Raw genomic sequence first — 12,866 nt, forward strand, 5'->3', positions numbered from 1 at the left:
TATTTAAGCACTACCACTTCAAACCTCATGTCGAATAGAATCTATCTATAGCAGATGACTACTGCTTATCATTTACAATCCATTTTATTACTCATCAACTTATCTTCCTTGTTCCTTTCCTCCTGCCTTGGTCTCCCCTCCTCCTCCCCCCCCCCCCCCCCCCCACAGAAATTTCCTCCTTGTTTTTCCAATCTTTCTCTTTGCCTTTCTGTTCCATCAGTTCTTATTTTCCTTTCCTGCCCTTACTCTCCCCTCCTTCATTCCTCCCTGATTCTAGCTTGTTCTCCCCCCCCCCCCCCCCCCCACAGAAATTTCCTTGCCTGCCTTGTCTTTCTTTTCTTCTTCCCCAGCTGGCCTGGTGGTTCCAGTTCCCCCACCCAACCTGCAGCCTCAAATGTACTTAAAGTAGGCCCACCACGCCACGCCAGCCAGCAGCCATTATAATGAAAAGTACAACAACAAGGGCAGGCAAAACCTTACCAATGATGTCCAGTCCACGCCACTGCCACAGAACAGCAGCGGATCCAAGCAGCGCGGTGCCGGCTCGCCTATCCTCTCTCCTGTAGGGCAGCACTAACGTGGCGTCGGCACTTGGCTCGGCAACACCCCTCCCCCCATAGGCGGTCGGTGGCCCAACTGTTTGGTGAGGCTAAAGGGGCGGGGTTAGGGGTGGGGCCGGGGTGGAGCTTAAATCCATAATTGTCTGATCACACACAGAAAAAAAAAAATAAATGTCACAATTAATACCTTTTATTAAATTTAGATATTAGTTATGTATCATATGTCAAAGAATAAAGTGGTTGCTCAAAGCATATACTAACCACAATCGCTCAACTGCAAAACACTATGCACAACTTTGTGCAAAAACACACTCTGAACCTTACTGTACCATAAATATTACACTGGGCAGAAACTAATACACCAATATACCACCCATACGGAAAATGCAGACCGTCAACAATATTGAAACAAGGGATCATAATATCACAATTCTCATGTAGAGCCACAAAACATCCTAATTCATGTTTAATGTGGGATAAAATGTCATAAATAAGTAAATAAACTTTTAATGTTGAACACCTAATTCTCAAAGTGGACATATTCCAAACACTATAATGAAAATAAAATGATCTTTTCTACCTTTGTTGTCTGGTGACTTTGTTTTTCTGATTGTGCTGGCCCAGTATCCGATTCTGCTGCTATCTGTCCTCTTAACTCCGTTTCCAGGGCTTCCTTTCCATTTATTTGTTTACTTTCCGCTTTTCTTCTTCATTTCTTGTCCTCTGAAAACTTGACTGTTCAGTGGATCCAGCTTTTGCCTATTTTCTTCATCCATGTGCAGTTTTTCTACTCTCTTCCTTTTCCCTCATCTCATCTTCCTCACTCCACCCTCCCCTCCATCCACCCATGTCCAGCAACTCTCTTCTCCCCTGCCCTCTCCTCTCCCCTTCATCCACCATGTGCAGCAACCCTCCTCTCCCCTCCATCCACCCATGTCCAGCAACCCTCCTCTCCCCTGCCCTCTCCTCTCCCCTTCATCCACCATGTGCAGCAACCCTCCTCTCCCCATGTCCAGCAACCCTCCTCTCCCATGTCCAGCAACCCTCCTCTCCCCTGCCCTCTCCCCTTCTTCCACCATGTGCAGCAACCCTCCTCTCCCCTTACCTCCATCTACCCATGTCCAGCAACCCTCCTCTCCCCTGCCCTCTCCTTTCCCCTTCATCCACCATGTGCAGCAACCCTCCTCTCCCCTTCCCTCCATCTACCCATGTCCAGCAACCCTCCTTTCCCCTGCCCTCTCCTCTCCCCTTCTTCCACCATGTGCAGCAAACCTCCTCTCCTCTCCTGTCTGCCCTTGTTTCCTTCCTGCACCCCCCCCCACGCCGCCGTTGCCGCCGTACCTTTAAATATTATATTTTTGCTGAAGTCGCAGGCAGCACCGGCATTGAAGGCATCAGCAGGCTCATCGCGCTTCCAGCAGCCTTCCCTCACAAGTCGGATGATGGCTCCGCCCCCTTCTGACATATTTCCTGTTTCTATGAGGGCGGAGCCATCATCCGACTTGCGAGGGAAGGCTGCTGGAAGCGCGGTGAGCCTGCTGATGCCTTCAATGCCGGTGCTGCCCGCAACTTCAGCAAAAATATAATATTTAAAGGTACGGAGGGCGGCGGGGGGGCGGGGGGGCGGGGCAGTGGCGGGCTAGCCTCCCCAAGCCTCTTATACGGGGCGCCTATGCCCCCCCCCAAAGTCCTCCAGAGTTGGACTGCCTGCGAGGCTCCAAGCGCAAGCGTTGAAGAGCTGGGGGGCGGTGCTAACAGTCACCAATGGAACGAGGCAGCGCTGCGCACGGGAAGGCAGCAACCAGAGCCAGCAGCGGCGCATGCGCATATAGGCGCCAACGCGACTACGCGAGAGAGGTGAGGTTTAAATTTATATTTTTTAATTGACTCGGCCAGCGGCGGCGCCCCTGAAAGGCAGGCGCCCCCCTGCCATGCTTACCCTGCTGAGTGGGTTAGCACGGCCCTGCTTAGCACTGACTCCAAAAAGTTCCACTTCGATCTCATCAGACTACAAAGCTTTTCTCCAAATGAATACTGTAGCCCCCAAGTGTTTTTCTACAAATGTTGTGCTGAACAATCATATGACATCATATGGGGCAAGAAGAGTATTTTAAAATTATTATTTCTAGGATACTTTGATGGGGTATACATCCCATCACTAGGAGTTAGGTCCCATGCATTAGAGAAGGTATCTCCAGCTGAGTATAAGAAGACCATTTGGGTTTAGTCTAACAAAGTGCAGTCTATCAAGTTTTAATAAACTAAAGTGGCACAGTGCTGCTAAGGCTGCTGTCTTTTCAGTGAAGTATTGAATGAAGGCCTTACCCTGTGGAAATTAAGGGGTCCTTTTACTAAGGTGCGCTGAAAAATGGGCTGCGCTAGTGTAGGCAAGTGTTTCGAGTGCGCGCAGATCCATTTTTCCGTGCGCCTGTAAAAAAGGCCTTTTACGATTTTTCCCGAAAATGGACATATGGCAAAATAAAAATTGGTGAGCGTCCATTTTGGGTCTGAGACCTTACTGCCACCCACTGACCTAGCAGTAAGTTCTCATGTGGTAACCATGCGGTAATTGTCTATGTGTGCAGAATGACAATTACCGCCCAGTTTCCACAACACGCAGGAAAATAAAAATTATTTTCCAGAACATAGCTGACGCACGTAAAAAACAAAATTACTGCCTGGGCTACATGGTGGCTGGGCGGTAACTCCAAACAGACGTGCGCTGGGCTTAGTAAATGGGCCCCAAAGGATGCCATGACATATTTCAGAAAGATTAACCTGTTAGTCCTGGTATGATTAGCAGACTCCAATCTGCACAAACTGCTCCAGTGTCCTGTATGACAAACTTAAGTAGGTTCACAATCACTCCTGCCCCTTTATTTGAATTATGCATTCATCGTGAAACTTTTCATAGTACTTTTGACAAAAGGGTTAGGTAGATGCTAATAATAGTTATAATAATATTGCTGATTACTGTACTGTGAAATCTGAATTGTGTATCTTTTAAATGTTTTTGGAACCCCCGAGAAAGTAATACAGATAAACAATAGGCTAAAGAGGGAAATAAGTTCACCGTAGTAATTAAATTATGTAATGAGTTGCAGAATTGCTGAGTATTCGTGTCATATCCTTACCCTCACCGCTCCCCCACCCAATCCCCAATTTCAATGGCAAGACACGACAAATTCTTATGTCACAAGACTTAACCAAAGCAAATTAACATGAGACACATTGAGTACTCACCTTCTTTTGTCTAACACTGTTGTCCTTACAGTGTTTTGGAGAAGTGTCATTGTAAATCAGACACTGAGAACATGCCCCAACTAAACAGACACGGAATCCATTTATTGCTTTATAACTATAAAACACAAGTGTTCTAGGCAATGGTATTAATGTTTAAATTACAGTTTCAAAACAAACTCTATGGCTTCAGAACTATAAGTAACATAAAATGGTATTATTGTGTCATAAAATCAGCACAGTCTGTGTGGTGATAGCCTGAAAACAAGAAGCTCCATATTCAGTGGCTATAGTGACAGTAATAATTTAAGATGGCAGCACTCATGTTCAAATGAATATCTGGTATTGCCTACTTGCCAGGACTGTCATTTGAAAAGGACTTTTAGTACAACTTTCTTGGGAAGTAGAACAGAACTATGGAATTTCCTGCCTTCAGAGATCAGAACAACATCAGACCATATGTGCTTTCACCGCGTTGTGGAAACAGGGCTGTAATTGTCATTCTACACACATAGACGATTACTGCATGGTAACTGCGTGAGACCTTACTGCTAAGTCAGTGGGTGGCACTAAGGTCTCACACCCCAAATGGACGTGCACCAATTTTTATTTTGCATCACGTCCATTTTTGGGAAAAATCTTAAAAAGGCCTTTTTTTACAGGCACGCTGAAAAATGGATCATCGTGCACCCAACAACACATACCTACACTAGCACAGCCCATTTTTCAGCACACCTTAGTAAAAGGACCCCTTCATTTCTAAGTGAAAACCTGGCTATCCAAAAATACTATGGAACTCAAATTGATTAATGGAGCTAGACCTAATGATACCTTTAATGCATAGACTTGATGGGACTTAGGAGCCAAAAATTCTTTATATGGCACTTTACGTTGTGTGCTCTAATTTGGCCGCATGGCCAAAATGCGCACACAACCTAATTGATTAACAAGCTAATCAGTGCTGATAATTGGTACTTAACATCCAATTAGCAGCACTGACTATAATTTAAATCTATATGCACAACTTTCTAGGCGTATTTTACAATGGAATGCTCGTACATTCTAATGTGTGCTGTCAGAAAGGGGGTGTGGCCATGAGTCTGGAATGGGCGGGTTGTGGACATTTCAAAAAACTATGTGCACTATTATGGAATACATCCAATCTGCATCTAACTTAGGTGCAGGTATTAAGGTCTGGTTTTAAGTGGCCTAAATGGGTGGACCTAAATTTTAGTTGCGAGAACGGTGCATGAGCGTATTCTACAAACTATAACTTCAGATGTAGTTTATAGAATCACACTAACCACATGGTTTTTTGGCGCCAATTTTTAAGGCACCATTTATAGAATTTTTCCCTTTATATCTGATAGCATAAGCCTGAATGTATACTACAGTGTTTTGAATAACTGCTAGTGCATCAATACTGTACTACATCATGTTCACTATTACAGTTTTGATTGCATGTTAGTGTTTTACTGTACAATGCTGTCTCTAACTTGGATTATTCTCTGCCTAGAACTTGATGGTTAAGCGGATTATAAAGTTAAATTTTTTAATTAAATTCAGTTCTAGCATTTTAGAAGAGACATACAAACTGGAACTGAGATGTCCAGGTCAGGAGATCTCAAGCTTTGCTAGTATTTTATGCGCCAGTTATGTGCAGCAGAGCATCCATTTTACAGCCATAAACTTCTAAAATATCAATGGGGTCAACAAAGCATCTAAGCATGTATGGTTAGCACATACGTGTTTTTGTTACAAAATAGCATCAAAAAAGAAGTAGGGGAGGACCAGTCCAAAACCAATGCAAGAAAGATACAGTTAAAAATTCTTTGTTATATAGATTCGACGCAGATCTGCATTTCGGTGCAGAGGCACCTGCGTCAAGAGTCAACAAATCAATATGAACAAAGATAACAATGGCATTCACAATTGCAAACAAAAAAAGTATAAAATCTAAAAAAAAAAACCCTGTTTTGAATCTTCAGTTTTTCTGAATACCTTTAAATTTCACCAGATAAATATGTGATAACGCAGTTTGTGAGTATAGTGAGAAGCCATTTGTTCTGTTGTATTGTTTTGCTGTTAATATGTTTCAAAACCTTTGCCTCTCCCGCCTGTAATCTACCTTTCTGGCTCCAGAAACACAGACCACAGGAGGAAGAAAGCAAAGGTTAGCAGGTGTAAATCCTGACATCAATGTTATTGTGTGTAGACTTGTATTCCCTTTCAGAAATGGAGAATACATGTTATTTTTAAGGCTCACCTTAGTCATACCCAAAACACACCCAGATCACATCCCCTTGCCTTATGCATTTTGTAAAATCATGATTTGGACGTGTATGCAGCTAACTACCACCATTATCCAGATAATTTTGTGGTCTGCCCTCATTGTACCCTCCCTTTCCCCCTTTGATATACAGATGGGTATCAGGGCATTCAGATGTGTTTTGGCCCAATATTATCCATATGGGGCTGAAAAAAATCGGCACTGAAATATTCTATGAAAATCACCTAAAGTTAGGCGTGGTTCATAGAATATGCATAGTGCCTGTCCCTGTGACCAGTGGCGTTCCTGGCCTGGATGGCACCCGGGGTGGAGCGCCGATGCGCCCCCCCCCCCCCCCCCCCGGGTGCAGCGCACCCCCCCTGCTAGATGACACCTCCCCCCCTCCAGCGAAATGACACCCCCCCGGGTGCACGCCGCTGGGGGGGGGGGGTGCCGCGGCGCGTGCCTGCTCCTCCGAGTTTGCTAAACTTCATTCGTTCACTGCAGCTCCCTCTGCCCCGGAACAGGAAGTAACCTGTTCTGGGGCACAGGGAGCTGCAGCGAGCGAAGTTTAGCAAACTCGGAGGAGCAGGTGCGCGCCGCGGCACCCCCCAGCAGCATGCACCCGGGGCGGACCGCCCCCACCGCCCCCCCCCCCCTTGGTACGCCACTGCCTGTGACTACAATTTAGGTGCTACAATTTATGCCAACTAAAACCTGGTGTAAGTGCCCGCACCGAACTTAGATGCAGATCGGGCATATTCTATGACAATGTAAGTCAGAGAAAAATTTCAAAAAATTCAGTTAATGTCACATTTAACATGCACAAGCAGGTGAACTAGTGTAAAATCCCTTAATAAGGCTGAACGGTAGCCTGTTCCCATATGTTAACCTTGCCGTAAATGATTAATGTCCTTTGGTAGAAGGGCCACTTAGTTATTTATTTAAAATATCTGGGGGTTGAGGGATCTCCAGAGCGGGGGCAGGGGGAATGCCATCAGGCCTGGGAGCATCAAGCCACTTATGCTGCTGGGCTGCTGGAATAATGCTGCTTGTGAGGTGGCTCGCAAGAGGCATTATTCATTTACCACAGTAAGTCATCAACCTGCAGAACTGCTATACCACAGTTTGTTGACTCCCATGGTAAATGGTTATTTGAAGTGCCCCTGATGCAGCCCTTGTGTGGGTGAAACATGGCCAGTGTTGGGCTTGCCTTTGTGTCTTGTTTTTAGCTAATAAACCTTGAAGAAAAGGAAATTCTGTCTCATCTGCTATTTTTTTTCACCTTATATGTATGTGTACAGTGCTGTTTATGCCTAGTATGATAAGTAGTAGTAGTAGCAGCAGGATCAAAGCTGGTGGGCATCGACCAAGAATAAGGTCTTACTTTTGGAGGGACTTAGGACTTGAAGCCCCTGGGTTGTCAGTAAAAAATTAAGGTCAAAGTATATCTGGATTGACTTTGGAAGAATCAGGTTTCTATACTGCCACAGAGCCTTGTTTTGCTTGGTTTGACAAGAACCTTTGTACCTTTGCAACCTAGTGACACCACAACTTTTAAGTAAGGCTACAGGATTTTGCAGGGTACATCTACCTCTTTTATGATCAGCAAACTGGTCGCCAACTGGGTGGCTGAGTTCAGCAGTCACCAACTGGTTGGCTGGTTGAGTTTGCCAATAAACCACTGCCTTGAGCTAGTAGCTCTGAAAGATGTATGTTTCAGGATGGTAGATAAATAAGTTCTGAGACTCCTGTAGATGCTCTTAGCTGATATAGAGAGTTGGTCTAAAAGCTTGTGTTATGTTTTCATTCATTTTGAATTACTGAAAAATCTTTTTGTTGTTATATAAGAAAGTTCTTAATAAAGGAACGGCCAGTTTTAGCCATCAATTTATGGATGATGAGAGCATGTGTCTATGTTAAGTTACCTTGGCATCAAGAAGATCGGCATTTAACACATAATTGATCATTGCCAGAAAACCTATTGTATCGATTCGATTTAAGAAGCAAACATATTTTTCTATTTTCTCCTGCTGTCAAGATTAAACTCCTTGAGACGTTGTTGATTAAGCAAGAAAAAGCAACACTGATGAATTTTAGGGGACGAATAACAGGTATCAATCTATTCAATGTGTATTTTATAATTAATGATGCACAAAGTTATAGCTTTAGAATGGAAAAGTTTCAAGGAATAACACTTACGTTGTGAAGGCATCATTTTGCTTTGCTCCAAGATAGTAGGAATAGAGATTAAACATTCCAATCATAAAGGCCACAAATACCATGATAAATATGACCATGAACTTGAAAATGTCTTTTACAGTCCTGCCAAGTGATATCTGTAGAGGTCCAAAGCTTTCATTAGCTGGTAGAATGTAGGCAATTCTGGAGAAACTTAAAACTACAGCAATTGCATAAAGGCCTTCCGATATGATTTGAGGATCAGATGGCAGCCATTTTATTCTGGCTAGAAAAAAACAGTTTTTGTTACTGATAATTTAATTGCAGCTGCAAATTAGTTCATAGATTTTGCGCAATGCTAATTTCTTTATCATAATAAAAAATAGTACTGTTGTAATATATTTTAGAAGAAAATAAAAGTAAAGAAATTGAGAGAGTCTTTTACTGAGACGCGCTAGTGTTTTTAGCACACACTTAAAATAGGTGCGCATTACATGCTAGAGACGCTAATGTATTCCTATGGGCATCTTTAGCGTTTAGCATGCGCCTATTTTTAGTGCACGTTAAAAATGCCTGCACGCCTAAGTAAAAGACCCCCTCAAAGAAGTTCTCTCTACTACATTTACCCTGGGATTCCATATATGATGCCCAGATTTGAGCACTGAAATTTGGGCGCATACCCAAGATGTGTACAAAATTAATTGACTAGCGAGCTCTGAACCATCAATAATTGGGTGCTAACAACCAATTGACATTAATTGGAACTCATTAAAATGTGCACGTGCATCTGGCTGCATGCTATTCTATAAGATAGGGCACCTAACTCTAATGTAACTCTAATAATAGCGCATAATTTAAAAGGGGCATAGCCATGGCAGCAGCATGGCAGCTCCGCCCATTCTGCCTCGCCTCACCCTATGCCTGGAACAACCTTCCTGAGCCCTTACGTCAAGCCCCCTCCCTGCCCATCTTCAAGTCTCTGCTTAAAGCCCACCTCTTCAATGCTGCCTTCGGCACCTAACTCTTACCTTCAGGATATCCAGACTGCCCCAATTTGACTGCCCTATCGTATTGTCTACTCACTTGTCCTTTAGATTGTAAGCTCTTTGAGCAGGGCCTGTCCTTTTATGTTAAATTGTACAGTGCTGCGTAACCCTAGTAGCGCTTTAGAAATGTTAAGTAGTAGTAGTAGTAGTAGTAGTAGTAGTAGTAGCATGGGACTGTAAAAATGTTATGTGCATGGTTACAGAATACTGCCTCAGGGCTTCTAACTTGGGCACTAGCATTTACACCAGGTTTCAGCAGACGTAACTCTGGCACCAAAAGTTAGGTGCAGAAATCGACGCTAAGAGCCAATTTTCCAACACTGAATTCTGAGCACCATTTATAGAATTCTCCTAATTGTGCAAAAGATAATACACATTCAGATATAAAGACTGCAATTACATCAGAGTTTAAGGCAAACTGAAATACTGTCATTGGGTAGAAGTCATTGGCACAATAAAATGGCATTACAGTCCATCAAAATGGACAAATTTGTCTGGCTAACAGGTGATTATCACTGCTACGTGTGTATATTTTGGCCGAAACCTTGGAATGACCCTAATCATATTGCATATTGGGTCAGACCAAAGGTCCATCTAGCCCAGTATCCTGTTTCCAAGAGTGGCTGATCCAGGTCACAAGTACTGACAGAATCCCAAACATTAGCAAGATTCCATGATACTCCTAGGGATAAGCAGTGGCTTTGCCCAGGTCTATCTTAGTAATGGTCTATGGATCTTACCTTAAAGAATTTGTTTAAAAAAATGTTTTAACACAGCTACACTAACTGCTTTTACCACATTCTCTTGCAATGGGTTGCAGAACTTGGGCCCTGTTTACTAAGGTGCACTAGCATTTTTAGCATATGGGTGTCTCTAGCCTTAGCACGCACTAATTTTAACCCTGAGAATTAAATGAAGAAACATTTGTTTTTAATTTTCTCCTGTGTAACAATGGTGTGTCCCCTAATCTTTGTACTTATTTAAAAAAATGAACAATTAATTTGCATTTACTTGTTCCACTGCGCTGAGGATTTTATCTCCACTCAGCCGCCTCTTCTCCAAAATAAAGAGCTCTAATCTCTTCTTCTCATATGAGAATTGATATAACCTCTTAATCACTGTGGTCATCCTTCTCTGTACTTTTTCTAATTCTGCCATATTTTTTGTGAGAGGCAGTGATCAGAACTGGACACAACACTCAAGATGTGGTCACACCACAGAATGATACAGAGGCCTGATATTCTTTGTTTTATTCCTTTTTCCTTTCCTAATAATTCCTAACACTCTATTTGTTATTTTTTTATTGCTGTCATATATGGGACAGAAGATTTGAACATATTGTCTATGATGACATCTATATTCTTTTCCTGGGTGGTGAGGTCCTAATGTGGAACCTAACATTGCATGGCTATAATCTGGGTTATTCTTCCCTACATGCATCCAGTGGTGTAGCTACAGGGGGCTTCGGGGCAGATTCCTGAAGGAAAAGTCCATTGATCATTATTAAATTTGGGGTTTTTGCCAGGTTCTTGGGTCCTGGATTGGTCGCTGTCGGAGAGAGAGTGCTGGGCTTGATGGACCTTTGGTCTTTTCCCAGCGTGGCAGTGCTTATGTACTTACTAGTAAAAAAAAACCGTTTCTGATGCAAATGAAACGGGGGCTAGCAAGGTTTTCTTCAGAGTGTGCATGTGGGAGTGTGTGTGTCCCTGCCCTCTGCCCTCTCTCCTTCCCCCTCCCCCTCCCCCCTCCGAGTCCAGTCCTTCAGTGTTGTTTCCTGCTGTTCTGTGTTTTTGTTACAGAGAGAGTGAGGGCATCTCTCTCCCCTCCCCCATCTGAGTCCTTCACTGTTTCCTGGGATTTCCTGCTGTGCTGTTTTCCTTCACTCATGGGGAAACCGGATATCTCTGGCGCTTCACACTTCCGGCTGGAGGCTTCAGTGGTGCCTTTTATATAGATAGATGATGGTATTGTTGATTCGCTCTGTTTTTTCCCCCCACCCTTCCCCTGATTTCTTGCATTCAGATTGATGGACCTGGTGTTTTTGTTACTGGTTTAAATGTTTGCAATATTAGCATATGGATGCTTATGTGTCCATTTATACACAAATACGCTAGTATGCTAACTGTAAATAGCTGCAAAACGTATATGACATGTCTTTGGGGAATATATTTAAACACTGTGGCTAGAGACACTGGGGCCCTTTTACTAAGCCGCGTAGGCACACGTGCGCATCCTATGCACGTCAATTTGGAGTTACCACCCAGCTACCATGTGGCCCGGGCAGTAATTTTGTTTTTAACATGCGTCCGCTATACACACCGAAAAATAATTTTTATTTTCCTGCGCACAAGGGAAACTGGGCGGTAATAGTCATTCTACGCATGAAGATGATTACCACACAGTTACGGCGTGAGACCTTACCGCCAATGGGTAGCAGTAAGGTCTCAGACCCAAAATGGATGCATGCCCATTTTTATTTTGCCACACATTCATTTTTGTCAAAAATTTAAAAAGGCCTTTTTTACAGGTGCGCTGAAAAATGGATCTGTGTGCACCCAAAACACACGCCTAAACTAGCGCAGCCCATTTTTCAGCGCACCTTAGTAAAAGGACCCTACTGTGTCCCACAAATTGTTAACATTTTATAGTTATCCAGATAATTTATTTGTGGGTTTTATTTTGGGGTTGAAAGGGATCTTGCATTTTGCTCCCTACAGTAGATAATGTATTTTTACATAAGTACATAAGCACCGCCATACTGGGAAAGACCAAGGGTCCATCAAGCCCAGCATCCTGTCTCCAACAGCGGCCAATCCAGGCTTCAAAAACCCGGCAACCCCCCCCCCCCCACCCCCCAAAAAAAAAAATTAATAATGTTCAATTGACTTTTCCCTCAGGAATCCGTCCAAACCCCCTTTAAATTCCGTAAGGCTAGCTGCTGTCACTACATTCTCCGGCAATGAGTTCCAGAGTCTAACTACATGCTGAGTAAAGAAAAACTTTCTCCTATTTGTTTTAAATCTACCATATTCTAGCTTCATCTTGTGTCCCCTGGTTTTGTTGTTGTTTGAAAGTGTAAACAAATGCTTCACATCTGTCCGCTCTACTCCGCTCATTATCTTGTAGACTTCTATCATATCACCCCCTCAGCCGCTTTTTCTCCAAGCTGAAGAGCCCTAACCTTCTCAGCCTTTCCTCATAGGGAAGTCGTTCCATTCCCTTTATCATTTTCGTTGCCCTTCTCTGCACCTTTTCTAATTCCTTTATATCTATTTTGAGATGCGGCGACCAGAATTGGACACAATACTCAAGGTGCGGTCGCACCATGGAGCAATACAACGGCATTATAACATCCTCGTGTTTGTTTTCCATCTCTTTCCTAGTAATACTCAACATTCTGTGCGCTTTCTTAGCTGCCGCAGCACACTGGGCAGATGTTTTTAATGTCTTATCAACGATTACTCCCAGATCCCTTTCTAGGTCCGTAACTCCTAACGCGGAACCTTATTTTTATTTCTCCTGTGCTGTACTGCTTATAGAGAATGTGACTTCTCAGTGTTTCCTTTTCTA

The 12,866-nt window shown here is 43.4% G+C and overlaps 1 protein-coding gene across 1 annotated transcript in view; it reads right to left on the reverse strand.

Annotated features, from left to right (window-relative positions):
• Window positions 1–12,866, reverse strand: part of TRPC6 (transient receptor potential cation channel subfamily C member 6) — a 191,509-nt gene that overhangs the window by 43,260 nt on the left and 135,383 nt on the right. The window contains exon 7 of the mRNA XM_030200228.1: window positions 8,272–8,536. Coding sequence (XP_030056088.1) covers window positions 8,272–8,536 — 265 coding nt within the window. The remainder of the gene's footprint in view (window positions 1–8,271; window positions 8,537–12,866) is intronic.

This window comes from Microcaecilia unicolor, chromosome 4, assembly GCF_901765095.1.
Source record: "Microcaecilia unicolor chromosome 4, aMicUni1.1, whole genome shotgun sequence".
NCBI classification, from domain to species: Eukaryota; Metazoa; Chordata; class Amphibia; order Gymnophiona; family Siphonopidae; genus Microcaecilia; species Microcaecilia unicolor.